This window comes from Epinephelus moara, chromosome 17 (assembly GCF_006386435.1).
Source record: "Epinephelus moara isolate mb chromosome 17, YSFRI_EMoa_1.0, whole genome shotgun sequence".
NCBI lineage: Eukaryota > Metazoa > Chordata > Actinopteri > Perciformes > Serranidae > Epinephelus > Epinephelus moara.
The window spans coordinates 32,762,619-32,788,626 of NC_065522.1; the positions used below are offsets into that span (position 1 = coordinate 32,762,619).

General features: G+C 41.3%; 1 protein-coding gene across 1 annotated transcript in view; it reads right to left on the reverse strand.

Annotated features, from left to right (window-relative positions):
• Window positions 1-2,393: 2,393 nt before the first annotated feature.
• Window positions 2,394-26,008, reverse strand: part of LOC126403686 (tetratricopeptide repeat protein 39B) — a 27,299-nt gene continuing 3,684 nt past the window's right edge. Inside the window, exons 2-19 of the mRNA XM_050066395.1 lie at window positions 17,623-17,657; window positions 17,249-17,353; window positions 16,553-16,684; window positions 16,063-16,133; window positions 15,870-15,937; window positions 15,368-15,432; window positions 15,095-15,200; window positions 14,663-14,728; window positions 14,425-14,533; window positions 14,251-14,318; window positions 14,020-14,079; window positions 12,664-12,825; window positions 11,913-12,004; window positions 11,691-11,811; window positions 11,404-11,515; window positions 10,816-10,933; window positions 10,583-10,699; window positions 2,394-6,945 (exon numbers count right to left, since the gene is read on the reverse strand). Of these exons, the coding sequence (XP_049922352.1) occupies window positions 6,849-6,945; window positions 10,583-10,699; window positions 10,816-10,933; window positions 11,404-11,515; window positions 11,691-11,811; window positions 11,913-12,004; window positions 12,664-12,825; window positions 14,020-14,079; window positions 14,251-14,318; window positions 14,425-14,533; window positions 14,663-14,728; window positions 15,095-15,200; window positions 15,368-15,432; window positions 15,870-15,937; window positions 16,063-16,133; window positions 16,553-16,684; window positions 17,249-17,353; window positions 17,623-17,657 (1,704 nt within the window). The 3' untranslated portion in view covers window positions 2,394-6,848. The remainder of the gene's footprint in view (window positions 6,946-10,582; window positions 10,700-10,815; window positions 10,934-11,403; window positions 11,516-11,690; window positions 11,812-11,912; window positions 12,005-12,663; window positions 12,826-14,019; window positions 14,080-14,250; window positions 14,319-14,424; window positions 14,534-14,662; window positions 14,729-15,094; window positions 15,201-15,367; window positions 15,433-15,869; window positions 15,938-16,062; window positions 16,134-16,552; window positions 16,685-17,248; window positions 17,354-17,622; window positions 17,658-26,008) is intronic.

A 26,008-nucleotide genomic window follows, 5' to 3' on the forward strand; every position in this document is an offset into this window, starting at 1 on the left:
ACTTTGCACAGAGATGCCTCTCCTCATGAGGAACACATTTGCCTCAAGAACCCATAACTTCCGCTTATATAGATTTTCCGCCATTTTGAATTTTTTGAAAAACACTTCAAATGGATCTCTTCCTAGGAAGTTTGAGCGATCTGCATGAAACTGGGTGAACATAATCTAGGGACCAATATCTAAAGTTCCCTCTTGGCAAAAGTTGGAAAACTTACTAAAACTGAGCTTCTATAAGGCAATGAATATTGCGGAGGGCGTGGCTCATCACATAAAGGTGTATAACATCTCAAGGGTTTCACCCATCACCACGCAACTTTGTAGGCATATGACCACACATAATCTGAGGGGACCCCTCCATTATTGACCCCATCAAACAAAATGGGGGCGCTAGAGAGCTCATTTCTTATCTAGGCCTAAGCGCCATATGGATTTTTACTAAACTTGGTAGATATGTAGAACAGGACGCCTCAAGGTGACTGGAGAAATTTAACTCTAATTGGCAACTGGGTGGCGCTATAACAACAGAAAAATGCTTGACCAGGACATTGCTGTTTTTTACAGCGGGGATTATGCCCCAAAAAACAGGTATTTTAAGCCAAAAATAACCACACATTAACCACAGGGTTAGGTTGAAATGTTTCAATGCATGTGACATAATAATGTACCAATGTTATTTGGTTTGCAGAAACAAACAGTGCCAACCTTTTTCCTAGCGTTTAAGTTGAAAGGTCAGAAGGTCAGCTGACAGATCAGTTTCAGAAAGACTAGTTAGGGTTAGAGTTTGACAACTTCCTGTTCAATCAGTGGGAACTTATGGTTTGTGATGATTATTTTGTGAAGTATGATTACATTTCTTTGTCTTTGCTGTTTGTAAAGCAGAGACACAAATACAGACAATATGAACAGTTATTATTTTCGTCAGAATCTGATGTGACGATAACTCCACATATCCTGGATCACTGCTTTAAAAATATGTTAATGTCACTGTGTGAACGATGAGACAACTAAACACAAGTTAAACTTCAAGGCTGAGGACACAAAGAGGCACAGGAACACAGAAACAGCTGTGATGAAAGAAAAAGGCAGCGTCACTCAAAATGAACAATTATCCTTCTGTTTTCAGTTTATTGCACCATGTCGATCACCACCTGGAACCATAAAGCCTGTAATATAGGGTCATATCACTTCCTGCCGTAAAGCACATACAGTCATGTCTTATATTAGAAAATAAAGATTAAACATAATGAAGAAAAACATGCAAAGCATATCATACAGAAAAGAGAGTTCATACAGTTTAACAGAGACGCACAGAGGCACCGACATGAACAGCTGAACCAAAGCCTTCCACAGAGAAAGGCCGTGACAAAAGACACCAAAACATCCAAAACTTTAAATCTTTAGAGTGACGATGATGAAATCTTGAATGTGGATCGGTCACATCTGGAGGACAAATCCTCGAGGGTCATTTAACAACACTATCTGTCAGACTATCTGGATCCAAAATATTCCGTCCGCTGTTTATCAGATTTATTAAATTACGACTCTACGTCTTCGTCCAACAAAGACATCAGCCGGAAGTCAAAGAATCTTTACCTCGTCTGATTCGTACAACGTGGAGGAAAACGTAGAAGTTTTAGAGGCAGCTACAATAATGTTACTCTCCTTTCTTTACAGCCGCGTCACCAGAAGAAAGGGTTGCCATGGATACATCACATTTGTATGTTTTGTACAAAATCCAATCAACGTCCCTAAAGTGACATTCGGACAGCCCAAATTTACGTAGCCTGGTTAGTCTGAAAATTCCTTGCGTTGTTTGGCAGAAAATACAAACACTCCATGCAGTCAGTTTCAGTTTGCCAGCAGCATTTGAGCCACCGAGCCTCACTGTTTCTACCGACCCTTTGAGGCGAAGTTTTAGCTGCAGACCAAAGGTGTTTTTCATCGATCGTTGGTGCCGTTTTTCAGCCACGTTTTAGCCATAGAAGCCGGTCTGTTTGTGCTGTTTGTGCCGTCCCTCGGCAGCATTTGAGTCACAGATCCTGCTTGTTTTTCACCCACCCTTCATGGCGTTTCTTGGCAGCATTTAAGCCACTGATCCCGGGTGTTTTTACTGACCGTTTGCAGCACCTGTCCTGATTGTTTTTATCAAGTATTAGCAGCATTTCTCAACAGCGATTAAGCCACTGATCCAGACTGTGTTTACCGACTATTTGTGGTGTTTGAGCCGCCTGTCTCGGGTGTTTTTACCAACTATTTCCAGAGTTTCTCTGCAGCGTTTGAGCCACTGAACCTCAGTGTTTTCCATCGACTATTCATAACATTTCTCAGCGGCATTTGAGCTACCAATCCCACTGGTTTTTTTACCCACCCTTCGTAGCATTTCTTAGCACCGTTTAAGCCACCTGTCCTGTGTTCTTAGACTATTGGTGGCGTTTGAGCCTGATCTACCCTGGGTGAATTCACTGACCATTTGCATTATTCCTCAGTGATGTTTAAGCCACTGATCCCGGGTGTTTTACTGACTATTTGTGGCGTTTGAGCCACCTGTCCCAGGTGTTAGTACCGAGCATTTGCAGCATTTCTCAGGGGTGTCTGAGCCACCTGTCCTGGTTGTTTTTACCAACTATTTGCAGCATTTCCCAGCAGGGTCTGAGCCACTGAACCCAGGTGTTTTTTTACCACCCTGTCCCTGCTTTTCCAGTGACTGTTGTGCCACCACACTTGAGTGGTTTAAGCCAAAACATGATCTTTTCCAAACCATAACCGAGTTGTTTTTGAGCCTAAACCTCACCACAATGTGACAAATTTGTGGCTTACAGAAACGTAAAATGCCAAAAAAATTTCTGGTGATATGGTTTGTCTTTAAGCAGGAGTGTAGCATTAGTTTTGTAAAACCGGGACTTGAGACCAGTGAGTGTTTTTGGGGTAAAGCCAACATGTATTCTGGGTTGCAATTTCTTTTCTTTTTTAATACACAATAATGTGTAAAAATAAGCAAGGACTTCCAGCTACCATCTTTGTTTGGACAACGAGAGGTTAATAATCTTTATTATCGCACAGTGAGCAGAATATCTTTATTATTTCCTTGCGGATTTGGACACACCTTTGAACCTGTGCTAAGTGTCATTAAATGAAAGAAATCTGTCCTCCAGAAAAACAGACGTTAGCTCTGTGACTCGAATGTAATGATAACACGAGCTAGTATTATGCACACATGAGCAAACACGTCAAGAGCTAACATTTTAAAATATTCTATGCTAGTAGGCACAATATATTAGCATATTATTTAGCAGGCAACATGCTAATACCGTAGCACAAGCTAAGGGTGCGATGCTAAGATGCCACAGCTTGTTAAATCAATCACGTAATAGCAAACCGATGACGTGAACGGTTGGTGCGTTATCTAAAATATTCACGGAGTCAAATTTTGTTCAAAACCTTGTTTAACTAGCAGCGTTAGCCACCGGCAGTTTTCTAGCATTAGCAGTTGATCGAGCATCGTCCTGCAGTACGGGGCACTACTGGGACGTCAACACATTTATTGCCACATCTCTTTTAGACGGACGACTTTACCACAAATGAATGTTTTCTGCACTTGGCGAATTCAGTTGTTCGTAAGTTTCAGATCACACAAACGCACAAAGAAAGATCACACCCCAACAGGCACAAAATACACATGAAAAACAAAAGACACGTACAGCAAGACACACGTATATAATTTGGTCTTTCGGTTGATACATTCGTTATAGGGAGGAGGCTAATTGTTACCACTCATTGATTCAAGTTGGACACAACTCCAAGGACGAGTGCGTCCTTCGCTCCGGATGTCTGAAATAGAGCAAAGATGAAATTAAGAGAACTCTGCTGCTGTTTGGGACTGACTGACAAAACTCCTCCAATCAATGTGACACTGTTTTATCTGATGTACTGAGTTCAATATTTAATGTTTAAAGGGGAAACTTGTTCTGCCTTTTTGGAGATAAAAGCATTTTCATCTTTCAAAGCCGCAAATCCAGCTGCTATAAACTAACGTACCGTTTGAGTCTGACATACAGTAAATATTTATTGAGGTAATATATCATGTATGTAACCAACACAGTCTCATAGAAAGACTTTTAACGGAAACAAAGTCTTAATAATGCATAACCTGGTGGTGGGCGCCGAATGTGTTGGAGTCACGTGGAAAAAGTCAAATGGAAATAATGGGACAGTCGGCGCAGGATGAATGGGCGGTGTGGTGGATGGGTCACACAAACATGGACTTTCACCCAGGAGACTTCCGCTCGTGTCCTGTGTGAAACCAAAAGTCAACGTTACATAACTTTACGGACTTTACGTAATTATGTAAAGTTTACACGAGTACTTTATGTAACTAAAACAGGCTGTTTATAAAGATGGACGACATGACAGCTCCCCAAAAGTGAAGCCAAAACATCTGGATCGCCCCCTGGTGGCTGGCTGCAGTACAGGTCATAAACCCTGCTCCCTCCGTGTTAGTGGACGGGACATGAGCCAAACTAAAGGATCAAAACATAATTCTTATCACACTGATGTTTTGAGTTATTTGATGCTATAAAGAGGAGGTCTGACGTTATAACTGATCATCGACTGGGCAACATATTGATTGAATATCACGAGGTGTCTTAGATTTTAGATATGGCAAGGCTCCATTTAAGTAAAGTGATGTAATTTTCTGAACTCATCAAACTGTTGTAGCCGTTCTATTATCTGCCTTTACTCACTCAGTCATTACATCCATATTACTGATGGTTATTTATCTCTATTAAAATCTCATTGTGTAAATATTTGGTCAGAGCACCAACAGTCAGCCCTACAATGTTGTTGCCATATTGATATCGAGGTGTTTGGTTAAACATATCGTGATATTTGATTTTCTCCATATTGCTCTGCCCTACAGCTGCCTGTGCCAGTCGGTGTTGGTCGGACGGCGGTGACTTGACACCACCGTGCCGATTCTGGCTCCAAATGACGTCAGATGGCTGCAGCCATATCTGGAATATTTTGGATTAATTTTTGTACCCTGGGAGGAAGTGAAGACATGTCGTCTATCTTTGTAAAGTATAATCATTGGTAACTATGCAAAATACACACGTTTATGACACTTACATCCTGTACGTAGTTATTTTAACTGAAATTATCTTTTTTTCTAAACTAAACAAAACAAAGTATTTTTTGTTCCCTAAATCTAACCAAGTGTTTTCTTCATTCGTAAAAGAACTCACACTGACATCGTTCTCATGTTGCCAGCATGTGATATTCACATTTCCTGCCCACCACCACTTGATGCTTTCTTAAAACTTTGTGTCCATTTCACGCATCGTGAGACTGTGCTGACGTAAAAGTAAATAGTATCAAACTATGTGAAACCAAATGAGAAGTGAACCGTATCCACGGTGTTGACTGAAGATCATGGATTGTGCTTTTTAAAAATGTCTACGTCCATAAACAGACACTAAAGTAACTGCTCTTCATGTTTGTTGTTGATCTATAGAATTTATCGTAAATAATAAAATACAACTTAATATAATAAAACTTAAAAACAAAACAAAACAAAACAGGCCATCTCCCTAAAGCCATCCGTCTCCCACAGTCTGGACGTCAGCAGCTCGACGACGACTGTTGAGATGAGTGTTCAGTATTCCGTCAGCAGACGGTTGAGTTAATGTGGAGTGAGTGTAGTTTGAGTCGTGCAAACGTTTATCAGAGGCTAAGAAAATCTCTCTCAAAGGATGAGACAGAAATAAAACAGCTGACGGTGCAAACATGGACACACACGGACACACTGACCAACAGCACGGAGTCATATTGCTGCTAAATGTGTGCGTTTACAGCTGTTTGCTTCTCTTTTAAATGTGCGTATTGCCCAGTATGTGCAAGCTTGGAATGAGTGTATCATGTTGTGTGTGTGTGTGTTTGGATAAGCCACGGTTGGTGAGAAGGCTGTGATTGCGTGTGCACGTCTGTGTGCACGTGTGGTGTGATGTATTATTATAAAATCATAAAGAAAAAGGCAAAGTAAAGAAAGAATAAAGCATATATATATATATATGTACTGTGTGTTCCTACACACACACACGTCTCTTCCTGCTCCTCACACTCATCTGTCAGTGTTTTTGATTCTGTCCTAAAAATATACAGTTTACTGAGTGCATACAAAACCAGAAGCAGTTTAAGGCCATGACTTGTTTGGTAGTTTAGATGTCAGTTTTTAATTTTAGGGCTCGTTCAGACAGAAGCTGCAGGAGGTGAACAGTGATCAGTTAAACATCTGTCAGGTTGGTTTCACCAGATCTCTCCTCTCTTACTAGTTACCGGTCTCGGTGTGACGGCCGATCCTGCTGCATCTTTTCTAAAACCTCCTATCTTGTGCTTTTACATCAAAGAGCAGCTGTCGTCTCCTGAAGCGTCTCTGAGTGAACGAGCCCTCTGAGTGAAGTTCCTCGTGTCTTATCGTCTCCTTACGGACGATCAAGGATCATTAACTCTTAGCGTGTTGATTAAGTTGACATTTGGCATTGAACCATGGCGCTGCGTCTGCAAATTAAAGCTGTGTATTAGCTGACGGGAAGCCCGAGCCTGTTTGAGAGGAGGCGCTTAAATAATCTCATCTGTCTGCACACTGTGAAAAAATAAATAAGGAAACATTTAAATAGAAGATAAGGCTGCTAGCAATGAGGAGAGGAGAGTCCTGGTGGACATCGAACGGCCGACACCTTCAAGCTTCTTCACTGAGGGGCGCTTTACTTCAGCTGAGTGAGAGAGGAGATCCCTGGATTCATGATTCATACACTGATGTTTCCAGCTGCCGTCTGAGTTGTCGTAGAGTATTATGGGGTGCTGACAGGTGATCCTTTGAGGCTGTTGAGGGCCGCGTGGATCCTGAAGTGCAGTCTGGACTCCATGGAGTAGTCCTTGTAGTTCATCCTGATGAAGAGCACACAGTTGTAGATAAAAGAACACAAATGTTGTATCACTGCACTCACCTGAGCCTGTGCTCAGTCGAGGTTTAAGCAGCTAAAAAACAGAACTGTCTTTGTGTCTAGTGAAGCTGTGCGCCTTGAAGAAAACCTGAGGCTGTTTGTACACTTGAAGTTATGCCTGGAATTTTCCCTTTGGCCAAATACCAGAGATATCACATTCACATCAGAAACACCTGCAGGTCAGACAGGTATCAGGCTCACAGAGGAGGTGTACAGCAGTGTGTGGAGGTACAGTACACACAGGGACTGTGAGTCGTGTAAAGAAGAGGTGAACATAGGCATATAAATGGACACACAAGGGTTTATATAGGTGCAAAAACTGCTGAAAAGTATATATCCATGTGTACAGAGGAACTGTAAATGAAATAAATACAAATATGTATAAAGGTATATGAGGTGTATAAATACATATTAAAGGGTATAAATGTATATACAGGTATACTGAACTATTTAAAAGTACATCAAAGTATATGACAGTCTGTAGAGGTGAATAAAGGTAATTCAAGGTACAGGTGTGTAAATACAAAAATATAACGTATATATGTAGGTAAATATGATTGTATATGAAAGTATTAAAATGTGTATAAAAGTATATGAAGTCATTCAGTCGTACATCAAGGTACATGTAAATGTATAGAGGTATATAAAGGTAATTCAAGGTATGCATGAATATAAAAATAAAAACATATATATGAAAGTTTATACAGGTATTGGAGATAATTAAGAAGAGCATTTGCCTATATTGAAGTGTATAAAGGTGTGTAGAGGTTATTCAAGGTATACAGGGGTATAAATATATAAATAAAACGGTTTATTAAGTTAAAAGGAAAAGTAAATACAGTTGTATAAAGTTATATAAAAGTATAAATATGTGTATATGGAGGTATATGAAAATATCAAGAAGTGTATCAAGGTATGTATGACAGTAAATACAGTTGTATAAAGTTATATGAAAGTGTACAATGTGTATAACAGTATATGAAGGTATTAAGAAGCATATCAAGATACAACCTAAGTTGTATATAAGGTATATTAAATATTGAAAAAATATGTGTAAAGGTATATGAAGGAATTAAGTAGTACATCAAGGTACATGAAAATGTATAGAGGTGTATGAAGATAATTCAAGGTGTACAGGGGTGTAAATATAAAAAACATTAACTTATATATGCAAGTAATTACAGCTGTTTAAAGGTATATTAAAGTATATATATATGTGTGTGTGTGTGTGTGTGTGTGTGTAGCAAAATATGAGAGTATTAAGAAGTATATTAATACATGTATGAAAGTAAATACAGTTGTTTAAAGGTATACAAAAGTTTATAAATGTGTATACAGGTGTATGAAAAGTATTAAGAGGTGAATCAAGGTATATGAAAGTATATAAAGGTGTACTGAGGTAATTCAAAGTGTACAGAAGTATAAATAAAAAATTAAACGTATATATGATGGTAAATACAGTTGTATAATTGTATACGGAAGTTTATAAGTGTATGTACAGGTATATGAAAGAATTAAGAAGAGCATTGTGTATATTAAAGTGTATAAAGGTGTGTAGAGGTAATTCAAGGTACACAAAGGTATAAATATAAAAAGGTATAATAAAGTATATATGAAAGTAATTACAGTGTAATAAAAGTATATGAAACAACTTAAAAGGTAAATAAAAGCATATGAAAGTATCAGATGTGTATAAAGGTACAGTACAGGCCAAAAGTTTGGACACACCTTCTCATTCAATGCGTTTTCTTTATTTTCATGACTATTTACATTGTAGATTCTCACTGAAGGCATCAAAACTATGAATGAACACATGTGGAGTTATGTACTTAACAAAAAAAGGTGAAATAACTGAAAACATGTTTTATATTCTAGTTTCTTCAAAATAGCCACCCTTTGCTCTGATTACTGCTTTGCACACTCTTGGCATTCTCTCGATGAGCTTCAAGAGGTAGTCACCTGAAATGGTTTCCACTTCACAGGTGTGCCTTATCAGGGTTAATTAGTGGAATTTCTTGCTTTATCAATGGGGTTGGGACCATCAGTTGTGTTGTGCAGAAGTCAGGTTAATACACAGCCGACAGCCCTATTGGACAACTGTTAAAATTCATATTATGGCAAGAACCAATCAGCTAACTAAAGAAAAACGAGTGGCCATCATTACTTTAAGAAATGAAGGTCAGTCAGTCCGGAAAATTGCAAAAACTTTAAATGTGTCCCCAAGTGGAGTCGCAAAAACCATCAAGCGCTACAACGAAACTGGCACACATGAGGACCGACCCAGGAAAGGAAGACCAAGAGTCACCTCTGCTTCTGAGGATAAGTTCATCCGAGTCACCAGCCTCAGAAATCGCAAGTTAACAGCAGCTCAGATCAGAGACCAGATGAATGCCACACAGAGTTCTAGCAGCAGACCCATCTCTAGAACAACTGTTAAGAGGAGACTGCGCGAATCAGGCCTTCATGGTCAAATAGCTGCTAGGAAACCACTGCTAAGGAGAGGCAACAAGCAGAAGAGATTTGTTTGGGCCAAGAAACACAAGGAATGGACATTAGACCAGTGGAAATCTGTGCTTTGGTCTGATGAGTCCAAATTTGAGATCTTTGGTTCCAACCGCCGTGTCTTTGTGAGACGCAGAAAAGGTGAACGGATGGATTCCACATGCCTGGTTCCCACTGTGAAGCATGGAGGAGGAGGTGTGATGGTGTGGGGGTGTTTTGCTGGTGACACTGTTGGGGATTTATTCAAAATTGAAGGCACACTGAACCAGCATGGCTACCACAGCATCCTGCAGCGACATGCCATCCCATCCGGTTTGCGTTTAGTTGGACGATCATTTATTTTTCAACAGGACAATGACCCCAAACACACCTCCAGGCTGTGTAAGGGCTATTTGACCAAGAAGGAGAGTGATGGAGTGCTGCGGCAGATGACCTGGCCTCCACAGTCACCGGACCTGAACCCAATCGAGATGGTTTGGGGTGAGCTGGACCGCAGAGTGAAGGCAAAGGGGCCAACAAGTGCTAAACACCTCTGGGAACTCCTTCAAGACTGTTGGAAAACCATTTCAGGTGACTACCTCTTGAAGCTCATCGAGAGAATGCCAAGAGTGTGCAAAGCAGTAATCAGAGCAAAGGGTGGCTATTTTGAAGAAACTAGAATATAAAACATGTTTTCAGTTATTTCACCTTTTTTTGTTAAGTACATAACTCCACATGTGTTCATTCATAGTTTTGATGCCTTCAGTGAGAATCTACAATGTAAATAGTCATGAAAATAAAGAAAACGCATTGAATGAGAAGGTGTGTCCAAACTTTTGGCCTGTACTGTATATGAAATTATATAAAGATGTATAAAGGCTATTCATGGTATACAGCGGTATAAAAAGATATAAAGGTATATTATGCAAGTAAACAGAGCTGTATTAAAAGTGTATAAATGTATTGAGATATTACTGGAGGTAAGGCACATCAAAGCACATGAAAATAAACAAAGGTATATAAAGCTATACAGTTATATAGAGGTACATTAGGTATATTATGAAGTACAGTTTATAAGTACATGTATACGGAGAACTCACTTGGCATTTTCGATGTACGTGGTGGCCTTGGTGAAGTCTCCCTGTTGTTTATACAGCAGACCCAACTCATAGAGAGTGAAGGGAATCAGGTAGTGATCGTATCTGATACGGTTCTCACTGAAAACACACAGATAGGACAGTTTATCTTATCTCTCTCACACCTCCAGAAGATAACGACACACGGTGCATGAACTGCATGTCCTCGTGTGTGTGTGTGTGTGTGTGTGTGTTACCTGGACAGGACCTGCGTGAAGCACAGCTCAGCCTGCAATAACCTGCCCAGGTGTTTGAGACTGAGTCCCTTCAACATCTGGACCAGGCAGCTGTCATCGGGATGAAACTCTGATGGATCTGCACCAGATACATATGTCATGTTTTTTGGTTGGATCTTAGCAGCAGTGTGGTAAAAGACAAGGCTCATCCTGACTGTGATATTTAGCTACAGAAACCTGTTTCTCAAATGTGTCCATTGATATTTAAATTTAATGTATGTACTCCTGAGTCCTGGACGAAATGCAATCTGACAGCTTTTTCAATGTTGAGTATAAGATGTATGAGTATTCAAAACATGCTGCTGTAGATTGGAAGTGCTGAGACAACAGAAAGAGCTTGAACATATAAGTATAAAACAGCATCGTCTGCGTACATCTGAAAAAATCCTGCTGCATGTCACGTTTCTGGTCATTTACATACACAGTATGAAAGAGAAGTGGGCCCAGGATGGAGCCCTGTGGAATCCCTGTGTCACTCTCCAAATAAAGGATTCAGAGTAAAAGGTGTTAGCATTAGTGCTGCCAGCAGCAATGTTATTTTGAACCTACTGGGGTCGTTGCGAAGCTGCTCTTCAGCCTTCTCTATGGTAACCAGCAGGGCCTCGGTGCTGTCGGCTCTTTTTCCGACGATGGTGAAACCGTTCCAAACGTACATCATCTCCTACAGAGTGAAAATGTCACCAAATTTTACTTTAAACTAAGAGTTTGCTCAGAGTACATTAAATACATGTCAATCAAAGCTTTCTGATAGACACAGCTTATTTAAAAAGACTCTGAATTTCATTTTCAACATCCTAAAATTAAAAACATTAGTGCAGGCGTGTGTGTGAGTATACCAGTGCGGGGATGACCAGGGGGACGGGGTTAGCAGCTTTGTAGCGTCTGGACTTCCTCACTGCAAATTTCTCCGTTGGGATCGACTTCCCTGCCAGGCGCTGTTTCAGCCCCTCCACCTGCCTGTACACACAAATACACAAATAAATACACTTTGTAATGAATTCCTATTCATAGTTTTCAGTCATGTGACTGGTGCAGAGCCCTGGAGGCCCTGGACTGACCTAAAGAGCTCCATGATGTCCTCCCCTGTCTTCTTCACTTCCTCCTGTGACATCATACTGAGGATGGCCGCCTTCTGGTAAACATAGATAGCCTGGAGAGGGTAAAAAGGTGAGTTAAATTTATCATGTTGCCTCAAATATAAAACAAATTTTATCATAGGACACTTCACACAGGGCAGGTTTAGAACGTACTCTTAATTTACAGAGACCCAACAGATATCTATCCTAAAAAAATAAAGATAGGATTTAATGTTCATCGTTCTGAATGAGCTCACAGTCACAGGATTTCTATGGTTTATGGATCAACTCAAACTCCTCCCAAATTATTCTCCTTCCACAGATGGATGCATTCATGCAAGATCATTTCTTGAAGATCAAAACATATTATGAAACAGATTTTGTAATGACTCACTCAAAAGGATGTTTGTCTCCATTAAAACCTCACAGAAAATATTATCAAATTAATCAACAAAAGTCTTCTTCAACACAGATCATGAGAAATCTCAATCAACCATTCAGCTTTTCAATAAATCCATAAATAAAAGTCAAACTGTTTCTGGAATTAATTTCAAAATTAAGCCTCATTTTCTTTGTTTTCAGATATTTATAGTCAATCTAGCACGACTGGAACACCGGGCACTAAAACTTAGGATTCAAGGGACAAAATGACTTGGGAGGATAAATGTTTTCGAACTGGACCTGAACAGTTACAATTTTCTTTTCCAGATGAAATCATACATTATGAGTTTACCTTGGACCAGCGGCTCTCCTTGCACAGCAGGTCAGCGTAGTGGTACGCCTGCTGCCACTCCTGCTGGTAGGAGTGAGTCCACATCAGCTCCCAGTAACACAGGTGGTGAATCTGCTTCCACTCCTGCTGGCTGCTGATACACTCCTCGTACTTCGCCCGCGCCTGAAACACACAGTGTGTTCTATATATTGACACTGAGCTGTTCAGGTTTGTTGGGAGAGGACAGATATCAGAGGGAAACTCAGGTGATGGGAGGAATCACAGTAAGGGAATTATTTAAACTTCAAATTCATGACAAATTCTTCATATATCAGAATTTCACTTCTTTGTGTAACTGACAGAGCCAAAAGCTACGTACGAGTCTTTAACTCCCGGAGTCAGGACCAACTGGAGTTGAAAGGTTTTGAAAGTTTTGGAGAGTTTGGACATTTTTGGTATGTTTAGAAAATGAAGCCACTTTTGGAGAAAAAAAACTTTTTTTGTGAATAAGGACATTTAGTATTGTGAGGACATTTTTGGAAAGTGGGAGCACTTTCGGAGAATGAGAACATTTTTGAAAAATTCTGGAAAGTAGACGTTTGGAAAATATTGGAAATTGAGGACATAAACACAAAAGTGAAAAACTGTTTGAAAAATAAAACATCTTTGGAAATTTAAGACATTTTTTGGAAGATGGAGACAGTTTTGGAGAATAAGGGCATTTTTTTTTGGAAAATCTTGGAAAGTAGAATTGTTTTACATTTTTGAAAGCAAGGACAAACAGAAGAAAAAACAAAAAAATAATGACATCTTTGAAAAATTAACGAATAATAAACGAGGACATTACTGGAAAATTTTGGAAAGTACAAATGTAGAAAATGTTGGAAATTGAGGACATAAGCACAAAAGTGAAAACGAAAAAGAATTGTAAAAAGAAGAAGAATAAAGAATAAAAGAATAAAAAGAATAAAAGATGTCTTTGAAAAAATCAGGACATCTTTAGAAGATGAAGACAGTTTTGGAGAATGAGGACATTGTTGGCAAATTTTGAAAAATAGAAATTTGGAATATCTTGAAAATGAGGACATAAACACTTAAGTGAAAACCTCTGGGAAAAAAGACATCATCTGAAAAATTAAGACACTTTGGGAAGATGAAGACAGTTTTGGAAAGTGAATACTTTCTTGAGAAAAGGTTGTCACTTCTTAAAAGGTCTGTTTGAGGATTCAGACTTCACTGAAGGTCTAATTAGGTTTAGGTCAAGGTTACGTGTCGGGGTTAGGGAATATATTACATAAAGGTACCAAGTAAATAAATATAAAAAGATCTATAGATATATAAATATAAAGATAAAAGTAAAAATTGTGTGTTTCAGACCTTCTCGAAGTTTCCTCGCAGTGCGGAGATACGAGCTGAGTAGAAGAGAATGATGGAGCCCTGAAAGAAACACAAACAGGAAGTAGTTTTTAGTTTATCAGTTTGTACTTCATCAACTGATTAATGCATAACTTTTTATTTCAGGGTTTTCGGTGAGTTTAAACATGAATCACAAGGCTGAATGTTTTATATTTCCTACAGATTGACACCTTGTGTGTGTGGTCGTCTTACTTTGGGATATTTCTGTTGGTACGGCTCCAGCAGAGCTTCAGCCTCCACCAGGTTCCCCTCTCCAGTTCCTGATCAAACACAACATCGACACCATTATCTTTACTGTCCTGCACACACACAGTTAAAATGTTCTGTATCTGTAAAAATGTTAAATGTGTGTTTACGTTTTCATACCGAGTATCAGTGACACGTATGTGTTGTAGAAGAGCAGAGTCAGAGCGCAGAGGATCGACCGCAGACTGTGGCTGGAGGCTCCCTCTCTCAGCTGAGACAAACCAAACCCCTGCAGACAGACAGACAGACAGACAGACAGACAGACAGGGTTATCATTAACTGTTACAAAACAAGACATTCTCACTGCTGCCTTCCAGGTGTACAGGCCGGAGCGTCACTTTAAAGGAGCTGCACTGACCCTGTTTCCTGAGAATCCGATGAACTCCAACAACCTCAGAATCCTCTGAGGGAGGAGAGACAACATCTGAAAGCCAGAAACAGAAAACATGATTAAATCATCATGAAATAAACCATTAAATCATGACAGTGTCAATAGATCAATATGCCTACTTTATACTGTGTCTATTTAGTTCTGGTTCGCCAATATGCTGATGACATACGCCTAATTGTGGCAGATGAAATGAAAGATAATGGGAGTGTTAATGTGATACCCTCACTCACTGAATCAATGACCGGTCATTTTTAAACCTGTGATGTAAGTAAACACTGTGACTGTCACTGCTACAAAATGTTATAGAACAATACGTGACAGAAAGCTTAGAAAAGACGTCTGGAAGTCAGTTTAGTCAGTTGAACTCCTCCCATCTGGGACAAACCAGTGAACACCCACCAGGTTGAAGGATCCAATGCCCAGCCTGACTCCGCCCTCAAACTGTTTGAATGAATCTGACTGGCTGGTCGGGTCCTGAGTGACGTTCAGCACATTCTGACAATCCCTGTTGGGTGACAGGAAACATGACGACACGATTAGGAAAGAATCCAGACTTTATTTACAATGTTGAATGTTGCATTTTTCCATCCAAACACGAGCTCCACGTTAACGCAGTGTCCTTTTAATCACGTAAATGATGTCTCACGGTCACTGGTCATTTGAAACACTCACTTGTAGATTTGGTAGCTTGTTCGAATCTTGATGCCTCCTTTAATAAAACTGATCATGTTTTCATCCTGAAAGATACGCAGAAAGACAAAGAGTGTTAAATTAGCTCACAGCCTCATTAGCCCCATTGTTAGCAGAGTTACCTTGTTTCCCTGGATGTGTTGCGTTATCACTTGGTAAATGCCAAATTATGTCTAAAGATGTATTCTGATAGTGGAAGTGGAAGTTTGGGGTTGTGTAAGATGTCACTGTTTACCAGGTAGGGAGGGTCTAATGACAGAGACGCCAACCAGTTGCATTATGGGATATGAAGGATTCAATGCTTTCGGAGATTGACCCAGAGAAGAGACTGAAATTCAGCATATGTCAGCCTCTGCTGCACAGACTGTGACCATAACTTTGCTTTGAATCTTAAATTATCATCAAAACGAGACAGTGCCCCGTTGTCATTGTGATACTTAGACAGACAGACAGACAGACAGACAGACAGACAGACAGCTCTGACCTGTACAAACGTCAACGTGGCTTTCTGCAGCAGACACTCAGCGTAGCAGATCTCTGCGTGCATCTCCTCTACAAACAAACAGCACAGTGACTTCCTGCTGCTTCTGTTTTTATTTCATATTTTCAGAGCTGCACTTCCTGCAGACCTCTACTGTCAATCAAACTGTGTGTGGGCGGGACATGTGTTCACGTACCTTCCTGCAGGTTGGACTGCTTGCTGATCAGACTGGACAGAGATCCGACTACTGAGTTCTTCTTCCTGAACCTGCAGAAAAAAAGACACACTCCTGTTATATTGTCGTTTATCCATTAAAGGTGAAGCACCATAAAAATACCGACAGTTTTGTCACTACGTTCATTTATGATTTATAATCTTATTGAAACAGCAGTGAAAATCTTCCAGCAGCAGCAGCTCTGGTCTGAAGGGAAATAAAAATGTGAAAGTTTGAACATCCCAGTGCAAATTCACGTCTGTATTTGGGCTGCTCCTGATGAAATTCCTCAGTGAACTGAACTTTAATTACGTGTTTGTGCCATAGTTTCTTTTGTCGTAGCATGGGTAAATATTGGACACATTCAACTTTGACCTGATGATGGCGCCAGATGAAGAGTCAGAGGATCAGTTTATCCTGAGGGGAACATGAATGATGAACCATGTTTCATGTCAACACAACATTTTCTCACCTCTGACAGGTATGTAGCGCCTCCTTGATGGTTGCCATGGCAGCCTGGATGTCCCTGTGTTCGAAGGTCATCGTCGCCTGCATCACCAGGATGCTGCTGTAACCCAACGCATGGTACATACTGTCCCTCCACCTGCACACACACACACACACACACACACACACACACACACACACACGTTTGTTTTATTTGTGCCCGGTGTGAACACAACATAAGGTTACCAACCGTCCCATAACTCATTGAACTGGATGAACTTTGTTCCGTGTTTTTGAGATTAAATTCAGAGCAAATATATGGAAGAGACTGTTCGACTTTTAAGATGGTGATTTGTACGAGACAGAAGGAAACCCTCCTGATCCGTCAGCCCTCGGCCTGTCTGTCACGTTAAGGTCCATTATTCAGATGCAGCTACGCAATAAATATTGGCATCTTACGAGCAGAGATTACAGAACACAGAACAATGTGCAGCAGGAGAAATAAAGTCAAATCTTTGGTCGTGATATTTTAAAAAACTAAAAGTGAAATGAATTTACGTTTTTATTTATTTTATTTGTATTAGTTTAAATAACATCATTTTTATTCAGTTTTGGTTTAAGAAAGTATTTTTCACCGCTTATTTTAGTTTACGATAACCACACTGGTGTGTGTAACTCAATGCACACATGCACACACACACAGATGTGTTGCCGTGGTTACCATGGTTTGAGGAGGTCCAGGGCTTCAGAGAACTTGTTGTTGAGGACCAGATTGAGAGCACACTGAGTCTCCTGGATGGCGGTCTGCAGGTCCATCTGACACGCCCTGCACACACACACACACACACACACACACACACACACACACAGACAGAGACAGACAGACAGACAGACAGACAGACACACACACAGACAGACAGACAGACAGACAGACAGAAGATAAATCCACCAGTCAGCACAGGAAGTGAGTAAAAGTGAAACAGACAGAAAGAAACAGGAAGTTGACAGGAAATGACTCAGTGTCTATAAAACCCAAACACACCAGACATGTGTGTAAGTGTGTGTGAGTGTGTGTGTGTGTGTGTGTGCACTCACGCAGGTATTCGGTCGTAGGCATCTTCAAAGCAGTCCTGAAACCCAGAGAAACACAGTCTGGTTAGCTTCAACCTGAAACATCTGCAGCCTGTTCGACTGCTCGTGGAGACGAAGTCGTCCAGTTACACTTCAGTGAATATGAAAACAGGAACTGACGTTATTCAGAACTTCTGAATCGTTAACATTCGCGATGAGTCTTGAAGCGTGACAAGTCTTTCATGTCTGGAATAATAACCCCCAAAAGTCTTATATAACCTTGAAAATTCTTTAATAACTGTACAAAGTCTTTAAAGCCAGGAAAAGAATTAAATAAAACCCAGTGGTTAAGAATAATAAAGACATAACTAACTTAATTATAAAGAATTTTCAAGGTTTTTAAAGACTTTTTGGGTTTATTAAAGACTGGAAATTCCTGAGCAGTCTGTAATATTCTCATAAATCTTTGAAATCCTCAAACTTCTTAAATAATCCCAAAAACGTTTTCATGACCACAACAAGTCTTTCTTGTTCCCGAAAAAGTCTTTATATTCATTTAGAGTCTTGAACCATTTAAAGTCTTTAAGTAGTGAAGAATAATAAAGACTTTATGAAAATATTTGAAACTTTGATGAATTCTAAAGACGAGTTATGGCTGTTAAAGACTTTTCTGTGTTATTAACAAATTTTTAGGGTTATTAAAACATTTTTCAGGAACATCAAAGACTGGATATTCCTGAAAAGTCTGTAATATTCCAATAAGCCTTAAATGTACCCGAAAACTCTTTGGAATTATCAAAAATTCTTTATATCTCCAAAAGTCTTTAATTTTCCCAAAAACCATGAAAAGTCTTTCATGTCCAGGAAATTCTTTAATAACCCAAGTAGTTACGAATAATGAAGACTTTTGGGGATATCTGACACTTTGGGGGAATTCTAAAGACTTTCCAAAGTTATTAACAATTTTTTAGTTGTATAAAAACTTTTCAGGGTTTTTAGAGACTTTTTATTGAGATTCTTTGTTTTTAATGGGAATCAGATTTCAGAATTATTTTTCAGACTTTTCAAACTCATTTTTAAATCACTGAGCTCTTTCTGCCTTCTCAAATTATTCCTTACTTTTCAGGGTTGATTCCTGCCTTTGGACGCTGACATTATAACAATATTGCAAGCCAATCAATCATTATTCCTGGATTTTTGGGGGTTTCAGGGGAACACATTATCATGGCTACGCCTGCCTTTACTGAACTATACAACAGTTATCTGAGTACTTCCAGACTGTTTCCTCTTAAAGGTTTGCCTCTGTCTGTTTGGGTCTTTTCCCTGTTCATGGATATTCTTTAACTTTTTAAGGCCGTCCAGACTTTTCATTATCATTCCTGTCATGTAGCAGAGTTACAGCCCTGAGACGACATGACTGTAGCGTCTGTGTTGTCGTCCACCGACTGCTCAGAGTGATGTTTGAGGCCTGCAGTTTCTCTTTAATGTTTGCTGACGTGTTGTCACTGCCTCTCTTCTGCTGCCAGACATCACTGACTCAGGAAGAGCCGAGGGCGACCAACCAGTTACAGACTGCACATTGATGCAGATACAACTCAACTGGACATCTCCCAACAAGGTGCACATGAGAGGAAGTTATTGACAGACGAGGAGAGACGGCACTTATCAGAATGGAAACGCCACCTTGTGGCTGTTAGAGAAACTGCAGCTTCACACACTTGTGGAGGCTGCTGATTGGTTCAGTCAGATACATTCATGATTTCAAAAGACATCGGTTCTGCTCAAGGTCACACTGATTGTTCAAGGAGTTTCATTTGATAACATCTGATAACCACACACACACACACACACACACACACACACACACACACACATGCACACACACACGCACACACACACACACACAGACTCTCTGCCTGCAGGCTGCAGCTATCGACCCGCTGTGGTCACATCCAGCTCAGAGTCAACCAGGCTTCAACACTGTGACCCAGTTCATGTCACCGTCTGCTCGTCACACACACATTTTAAACGTGAACATTAATTCATGTGACGCTGATAAAAGACGTGCATCACAACAACATCATCTGCTGTGAGCAGAAGACGAAGGCGGCCGTGTTCAGACTATTCTCTGCCTCCGGCTCAGTCCACAGGCTCCGACACAACACCCAGGACTAAAAATGTCTCTGCCGTCCACGACAACACGGAGAAGCTATTTCCTGTCCGACGCTCCAGACAGCGGGGCCACATTGTGCCTCTGTGCCTTCCAAAACTGGGCAGAAATAAAACCCTTCTGATCTGCTGTGGTTTTTCTTACAAGCAAAATGAGTGGTTTAGGTTCAAGGACAGATCGTGGTGTGGGTTACAGATTCTTTAAGGATTTCTACAAGTATCAGACACTTAGATTTAAGGCTTTTTAAGACCTTTAAAAGGTCATTCTAACCAAATTCAAGGAATTAATCAAGCTCTGCACGCACGTATAAAGTTTATGTGTAGTCTCGTGCAGAGAGAGGTTTGATGTTATTAGAGTGAGTTAGATGAATCCATCCCAGCAGCCACCAGCGTCATTAGACATCGAAACTTCAGTTTGACACAGAAACCTAACGACAGATGACTGTGACCAAAATCCAACGTCTACATTTGTCTTTGTAAGTGAAATATGAGATTACAGAATCATCTTGTAGTTTTCGATATTATTTTGTTCATAAATTCCATAAATTCACAACTGGACGGTTTAAAATCATCTTCCTTTATATAAAACATCCCGCGGTCAGTTTTCTGTCGGATATCGTGGAATAAAAACATTAATTTCCTGGATTCTTCTGAGTCTTTGTACAAAAACAGGCCGCTGTATTTTATTGTTGTTTTTAATTTTTCCTGGGTGCCTTTTCACAGCTGGTGAAGGGACTGATGATGAAAACTAACCTTTCACATTAGTTAAAATGTTGATTAATTCACACTGTCCCTTTTCTTTAATAAATAACTAAATAAATTAAAAACTCAGAAATGTTCTTCTGTCAAAATCATTTGATTACAACAGTATTGATCACTCTTAGCAAATGTTCGTGCTGTTAGTATAACAGGTCATTTATATTTCAATTTTAACTGTATACTTATATAAATAATAAAGGTATTGATAATTTTGTTTGTTTGTTTTTTATCAATTCTATGTCTAAGCCTGTACAGGTTTCTACCCTCACATGCACTTTTTATATTTTTGATTCCCTTTTGTTTTCTGTTAATGTTTGTGAAACAAATGAAATAAAAATAAATCTATAAATAAAAATTATAAAAAATGTAGAGGAGAATATTCACATTTAAGAAGCTGAAATCAGAAAATTCAGACTTTTTTCCTAAAAATTCCTAAAAAAATAAGCTCAAACTAGTTAATCGATTATCAAATTAGTTTGCAATTAATTCAATAATTGACAAAAAAATTGATTAATAAATTGCAGCTTTACTTTTAACTAATGATCTAAGAAAATCAGCAATTTTTAAATCCAGACTTTTGTAACTTGCAACTGTAATTATTTTTTATTTTTTGCATTTTTACCTCTAAACTTTTGATTAATATAAAAAGTGAATCTCTGATACTTTCAGAAATCTGCCCCGATCATAATGTTCAGGTGTCTATAAAAACAGAACAAGAACATGAGTCGTGTTCTTCAACAGCAGGAAATAGAAACTGGGAGAAACAAGCGAGTGAGGGAAGTGGGCGGGAGGAAGGAAAGATGGAGGACGGTTGCAGTCGTGGAAAAACAAATGTGTGTGTGAATCCACACAGACGCTCGCTGCTCTCACACTCGTCCTCTTTTCACACCTTTATAACTCTCTCTGTTTCTCCCGTACAAACAGATGCTCTCTCTGACATCGCCTCACACCACCAGCAACATTCACAGCTTCCCACACTGACGCCACCAGCTCCTGCTGAGTGTGCGTGTGTGTGTGAGTTATTATAGATGAATGCAGTTTAACCTGCCGGTCCTGCACACACACTCTCAACACAAAACATTCTGACGTCAGCGAAGAGTTTCACGCGTGTTTTTAATAACGGGATCATGATGAATAAAACGACGCCAGACGTCAGGCTGCAGACGCAGCTGTGACTACAGCAACATTATTAATTTATATCTGTCTGATGTCACGCATCTCTTCTGGAGTTCGTCTGTGGTCGACCTGACGCTGACCTGATGAAAATGTACATCTGTAGGAAGCCCAGGAGGACAGCAGAAAGCTGACTGTTGTTATATTTAAAATCTATCAGGCAGGTTTTCAGCAGTCTGAAAACAGGAGAGCAGCTCCACCGCTGTATGATATTACACACAAGTGGAGGTCAAAGTCAGAGACGCTTCTCTTGTGACAGCAGCAACTTTCTAATCAATTAGTCAAGACCCACAAACTGTGTCCTGTTACCAAACACACACACTTTAACACAGATACAGCTCAACAAGGAGGCCTGGAAACTCCCGAGGAGCTCTCTGAAAGCCCTCACTGTCCTGGAAAACCCCTCCGACACAACCAGTCCCTCTCAGGAGTCTGACCATCAGAAACCATCAGCACCTCCTGAAGGACTCCTGCGACCCCTTCACTGACCTCCTGAGGTTTAAGATCACCACATCATTTATACTATTTATTACTATTTTTCGTTCATGAACTGGAGTTGTCTCCTCGTGCGTGGGCTCGGTGACATCGGCCACTCCGTTTAATCAGACTTACAAAAATGAACAGTCTGCATCGCCGCAACGTGTTGTTACATCTCTAGGGAGGTGCATGTCAGGCTACGCCTTAGGTACGGCGTCGATTCGATGCAGAAATATAGTTGGGAATCTTCTTCTTCGCCTTCTTTTACGGCAGTTGGTTTGTGGTCTGCCAGTAAACACAAACAAGAAGACAAGGAAGAAAAACCTCACTCTGATTGGTCGAGACGATGCAGTGAGGACACACTACACTACTGAAGTAGAGCGCCCCGTGATTGAGTCGACTTTTTCATGGAAGACAAGGAAGACAAGCTCACGTCACTTGTTAAATGTATCCAACACCATGGCAGGTAGGTCAATAAAATCCACCTGCATTTGGTGGAAACATGATCTGAAACCTGCGGAGACGAACTTGGATAACATCCAGAAAGACGAACTCTAGAAAGCCTTCGAACGCACTCAAAGAACGAAGGAACTGAGTGCTGCCTCTGAAAACATTCTGACCCTGAAGGTTTTTTGTTGACACCAAATGTTTGGAGCTCAAATAAAATGTCTTTGTCGAATATCTTTGAATCTGAGCGACAGCTTCAGGATACAATCTGTGAATCTACGAAACCATTCAGTAGAATAAACGTCTTTAAGTAAGGGTTTAAATCCTGGTAGTTAAGCAGCATGATAAATATTAGTTCTCAGAGTGTTATTTAAATTCCATTCATACCTGAGGGTGTTTAACAGAAAGAGTGACTCAGCTGAAGACGTAGGTCCAGGTCTTAGATTTACATACAAAAACAAAGAGGTCAAACACCCTCGACCATCTCACTGTGAACAGCTGATTGTGTCTCAACAGAGACAGGGTTCATCCTTCTGTCCACATGTTTGTGTGTTATTTATTGTTGCGTTGCTGAGCAGCGAGGTCGGACGATACCCTGCACTGTGTTTAAGTCTTTTATAAACACAGCTCGTCCCACATTCCTCAGCGCTCGACCCAAGTCAGCTGAATTCCTCTGTAATGTGATGAGTTAGACTGGAGGCTGACAGAGGACGGTTTGTGAGCTCCAGTGAGGAGATGAACTGGTGAGGTGTGACGCAGGATGGCCTCAACACCCGGACCCAGACCACAACGTCCACCTGGATATTTGCATCCGGCTCGTAAACACAAAGTCTGGCTGGACTGAGGCCCTCGACCTGCTGGTGCAGTCTGCAGGAAGACAGACCGGCCCCTCACACTTTGGAGATCCTGAAACTGCCTCAGGGGTCAAGAGGACATACCGGTGCTTGTGCAACACCTGGGAAACCATGGATCACCAAAAATTCCACAACCTCCCCATAGACTGTATCCACTTTCTGTGTTCTCACCTCATCAGGCAGCTCTAGAACATCTCTCTAGAATCCTGGACCTCGTCAAAGACACTTAAATCTAACACAACTCCCAGACACACCTTCAGGACCCAACAGAGACTCTTCGACCTTTGCTCAAGTCCTAGAAACCATCTCGGATTCCACTAGAACGCACTTCAAATCTCCCCAGACTGAGAACACTTCTGGACCCCCAAACAAAGTGGAACCTGTGGAACTCAGACAAATTGGGTCTATGAAGAGGATCCATCCATTTTCATCTTCTTATACAGGGCAGGTCTCAGGTGCAGCAGGCCAAGCAAAGCATCCCAGACGTCCCTTTGCCCAGCAACACTTTCCAGCTCCTCCTTAGGGACCATGAGGTGTTCCCAGGCCAGATGAGATATATAGTCCCTCCAGTGTGTTCTGGGTCTGCCCCGGGGCCTCCTACCAGTGGGACGTGCCTGAAATACCTCTAACGGGAGGCGCCCAGGAGGATCCTGATCAGATGTTGAACCACCTCAACACAAAGGAGCATCGGCTCTACTCCGAGCTCCCTAGGGGGTCAACGGCCCTGTGCACAAATGTTACCCCCACACTTTTGCTAGCTGCTCCCTAGCATGCTTGCTAATCATGTTAGCGGTTGTATCCAAACAGCTGGAGATATCACTGTCAGCAGAATTCAACATGTCTCCGTCCAGAGGTCAAAACGATGCCCAACAATTTGTCCAACTTGTCATGACGTGGCTGAAGTTACAGGGTGTCTGGTGCTGTCACCAAAACAACAACCACGTCCTGCAGTGGTGACGTAGTCCTTGTCTATATGTGGTTAAATACGTCTCAGACCACGTCAGTAAGTGGTCTGGAGTGATCAGATTACAGTGGTGGTTATACTGGGCCGCTCCCAGTTTGAACAGTATGACCCAGGGTGGAACATCAGGCTTTACTGGAAACATAAAGGTTAAATAATAACCTCGCCCACTCACTCTGCATCACATTAGCAGCCAGACACCAGGCAGGATCTGTGCACTGATCACTGGGACCACGTGGACACTCTGACCACTGTAACTTAATGTTAGTGATGTCATCGTCCGTCCCTCTGGACCAGAGCAGATACAGTTAGGCTTCAGCTCGTATTCTCATCCAACTTCCTGTGTTTGTTGTGCAGAAGGCAGCCTGCGGGTGAAATCAGATCTGGCATTTACATAAGCCCCCCCCCCCCCCACCCCCCCCCCACCCCACACACACACACACACACACACACAGCTGATAGTATCACCTCACTTAAAGCTGATTACACACAGTATAACAATCAGCTGTCTGCTCACAGCTCACCTGTGCTGAACCAGGAGGGCGTGTCGTTCAGCAGGTCAGGGACACAATCACAGTCACTAAAGAATTTCTTTGCCCAGTCAGTTTTCACTCTTGCGTTGGGTTTGTTTTTTGGTGCATATACGGTGCACTTTGGGCTCAGACTGTGGTGAGACAGGTCGACTTTACTCCACTGATGACGTGTTGTTGCAGCAGTAACCCTGCTCAGTACAAGAGGAGCTGCAGGTTCAGACATCTGGTGTGTGTGCTTGGCTGAGGGGCCGATGGTGTGAAGCTACCTCTAAGTCAGAATCCTGCCTAGATGTAATGATACCATAGTGCCGCGGATCTTCGTTTGGCCCCTGATAACCGGCCTCGGTCAGTGAGCAGAGCCGTTCCTGGCGATGGTCGCCCCTCTCCTGTCTCACACCACATGTTTGTGGAGAAGCTGGTGCTCAATCACCTGCAGACGACCTGAATCTGGGGCGGGGTTTCGTGAGCAGCTCCCATGTCCACATGTTGAAGTATCTTGGGCAGTTACTGAACCCAAAATTGCTCTTGGCTGTTCCACCAGTGTGCGAGTGTGTGTGAATGTAGCCCCTTTTACACTGCCAGATTTTCGGCGAATGTTGGGCCGTTTTGCCGGCAAGCTGCGAGCGTTTAGACACACAGAGCCGGACTGGCGAGTTGATCCGAGGTGCCCAGTTTTCCACCTCGTAGGGTAGACATATTGGTGGAACCCAAAACAGACCAAGGCGGCCTTCNCACCAGTGTGCGAGTGTGTGTGAATGTAGCCCCTTTTACACTGCCAGATTTTCGGCGAATGTTGGGCCGTTTTGCCGGCAAGCTGCGAGCGTTTAGACACACAGAGCCGGACTGGCGAGTTGATCCGAGGTGCCCAGTTTTCCACCTCGTAGGGTAGACATATTGGTGGAACCCAAAACAGACCAAGGCGGCCTTCCGCAACAGGAGGGGCTGTTGATGACTTGTGGGAGGAGCTGTTGATGACGCCGCACGTGCGAGCCACTGGCAGTGGATAAACAGGAAACAGCTGATAGCAGGAATTAGCG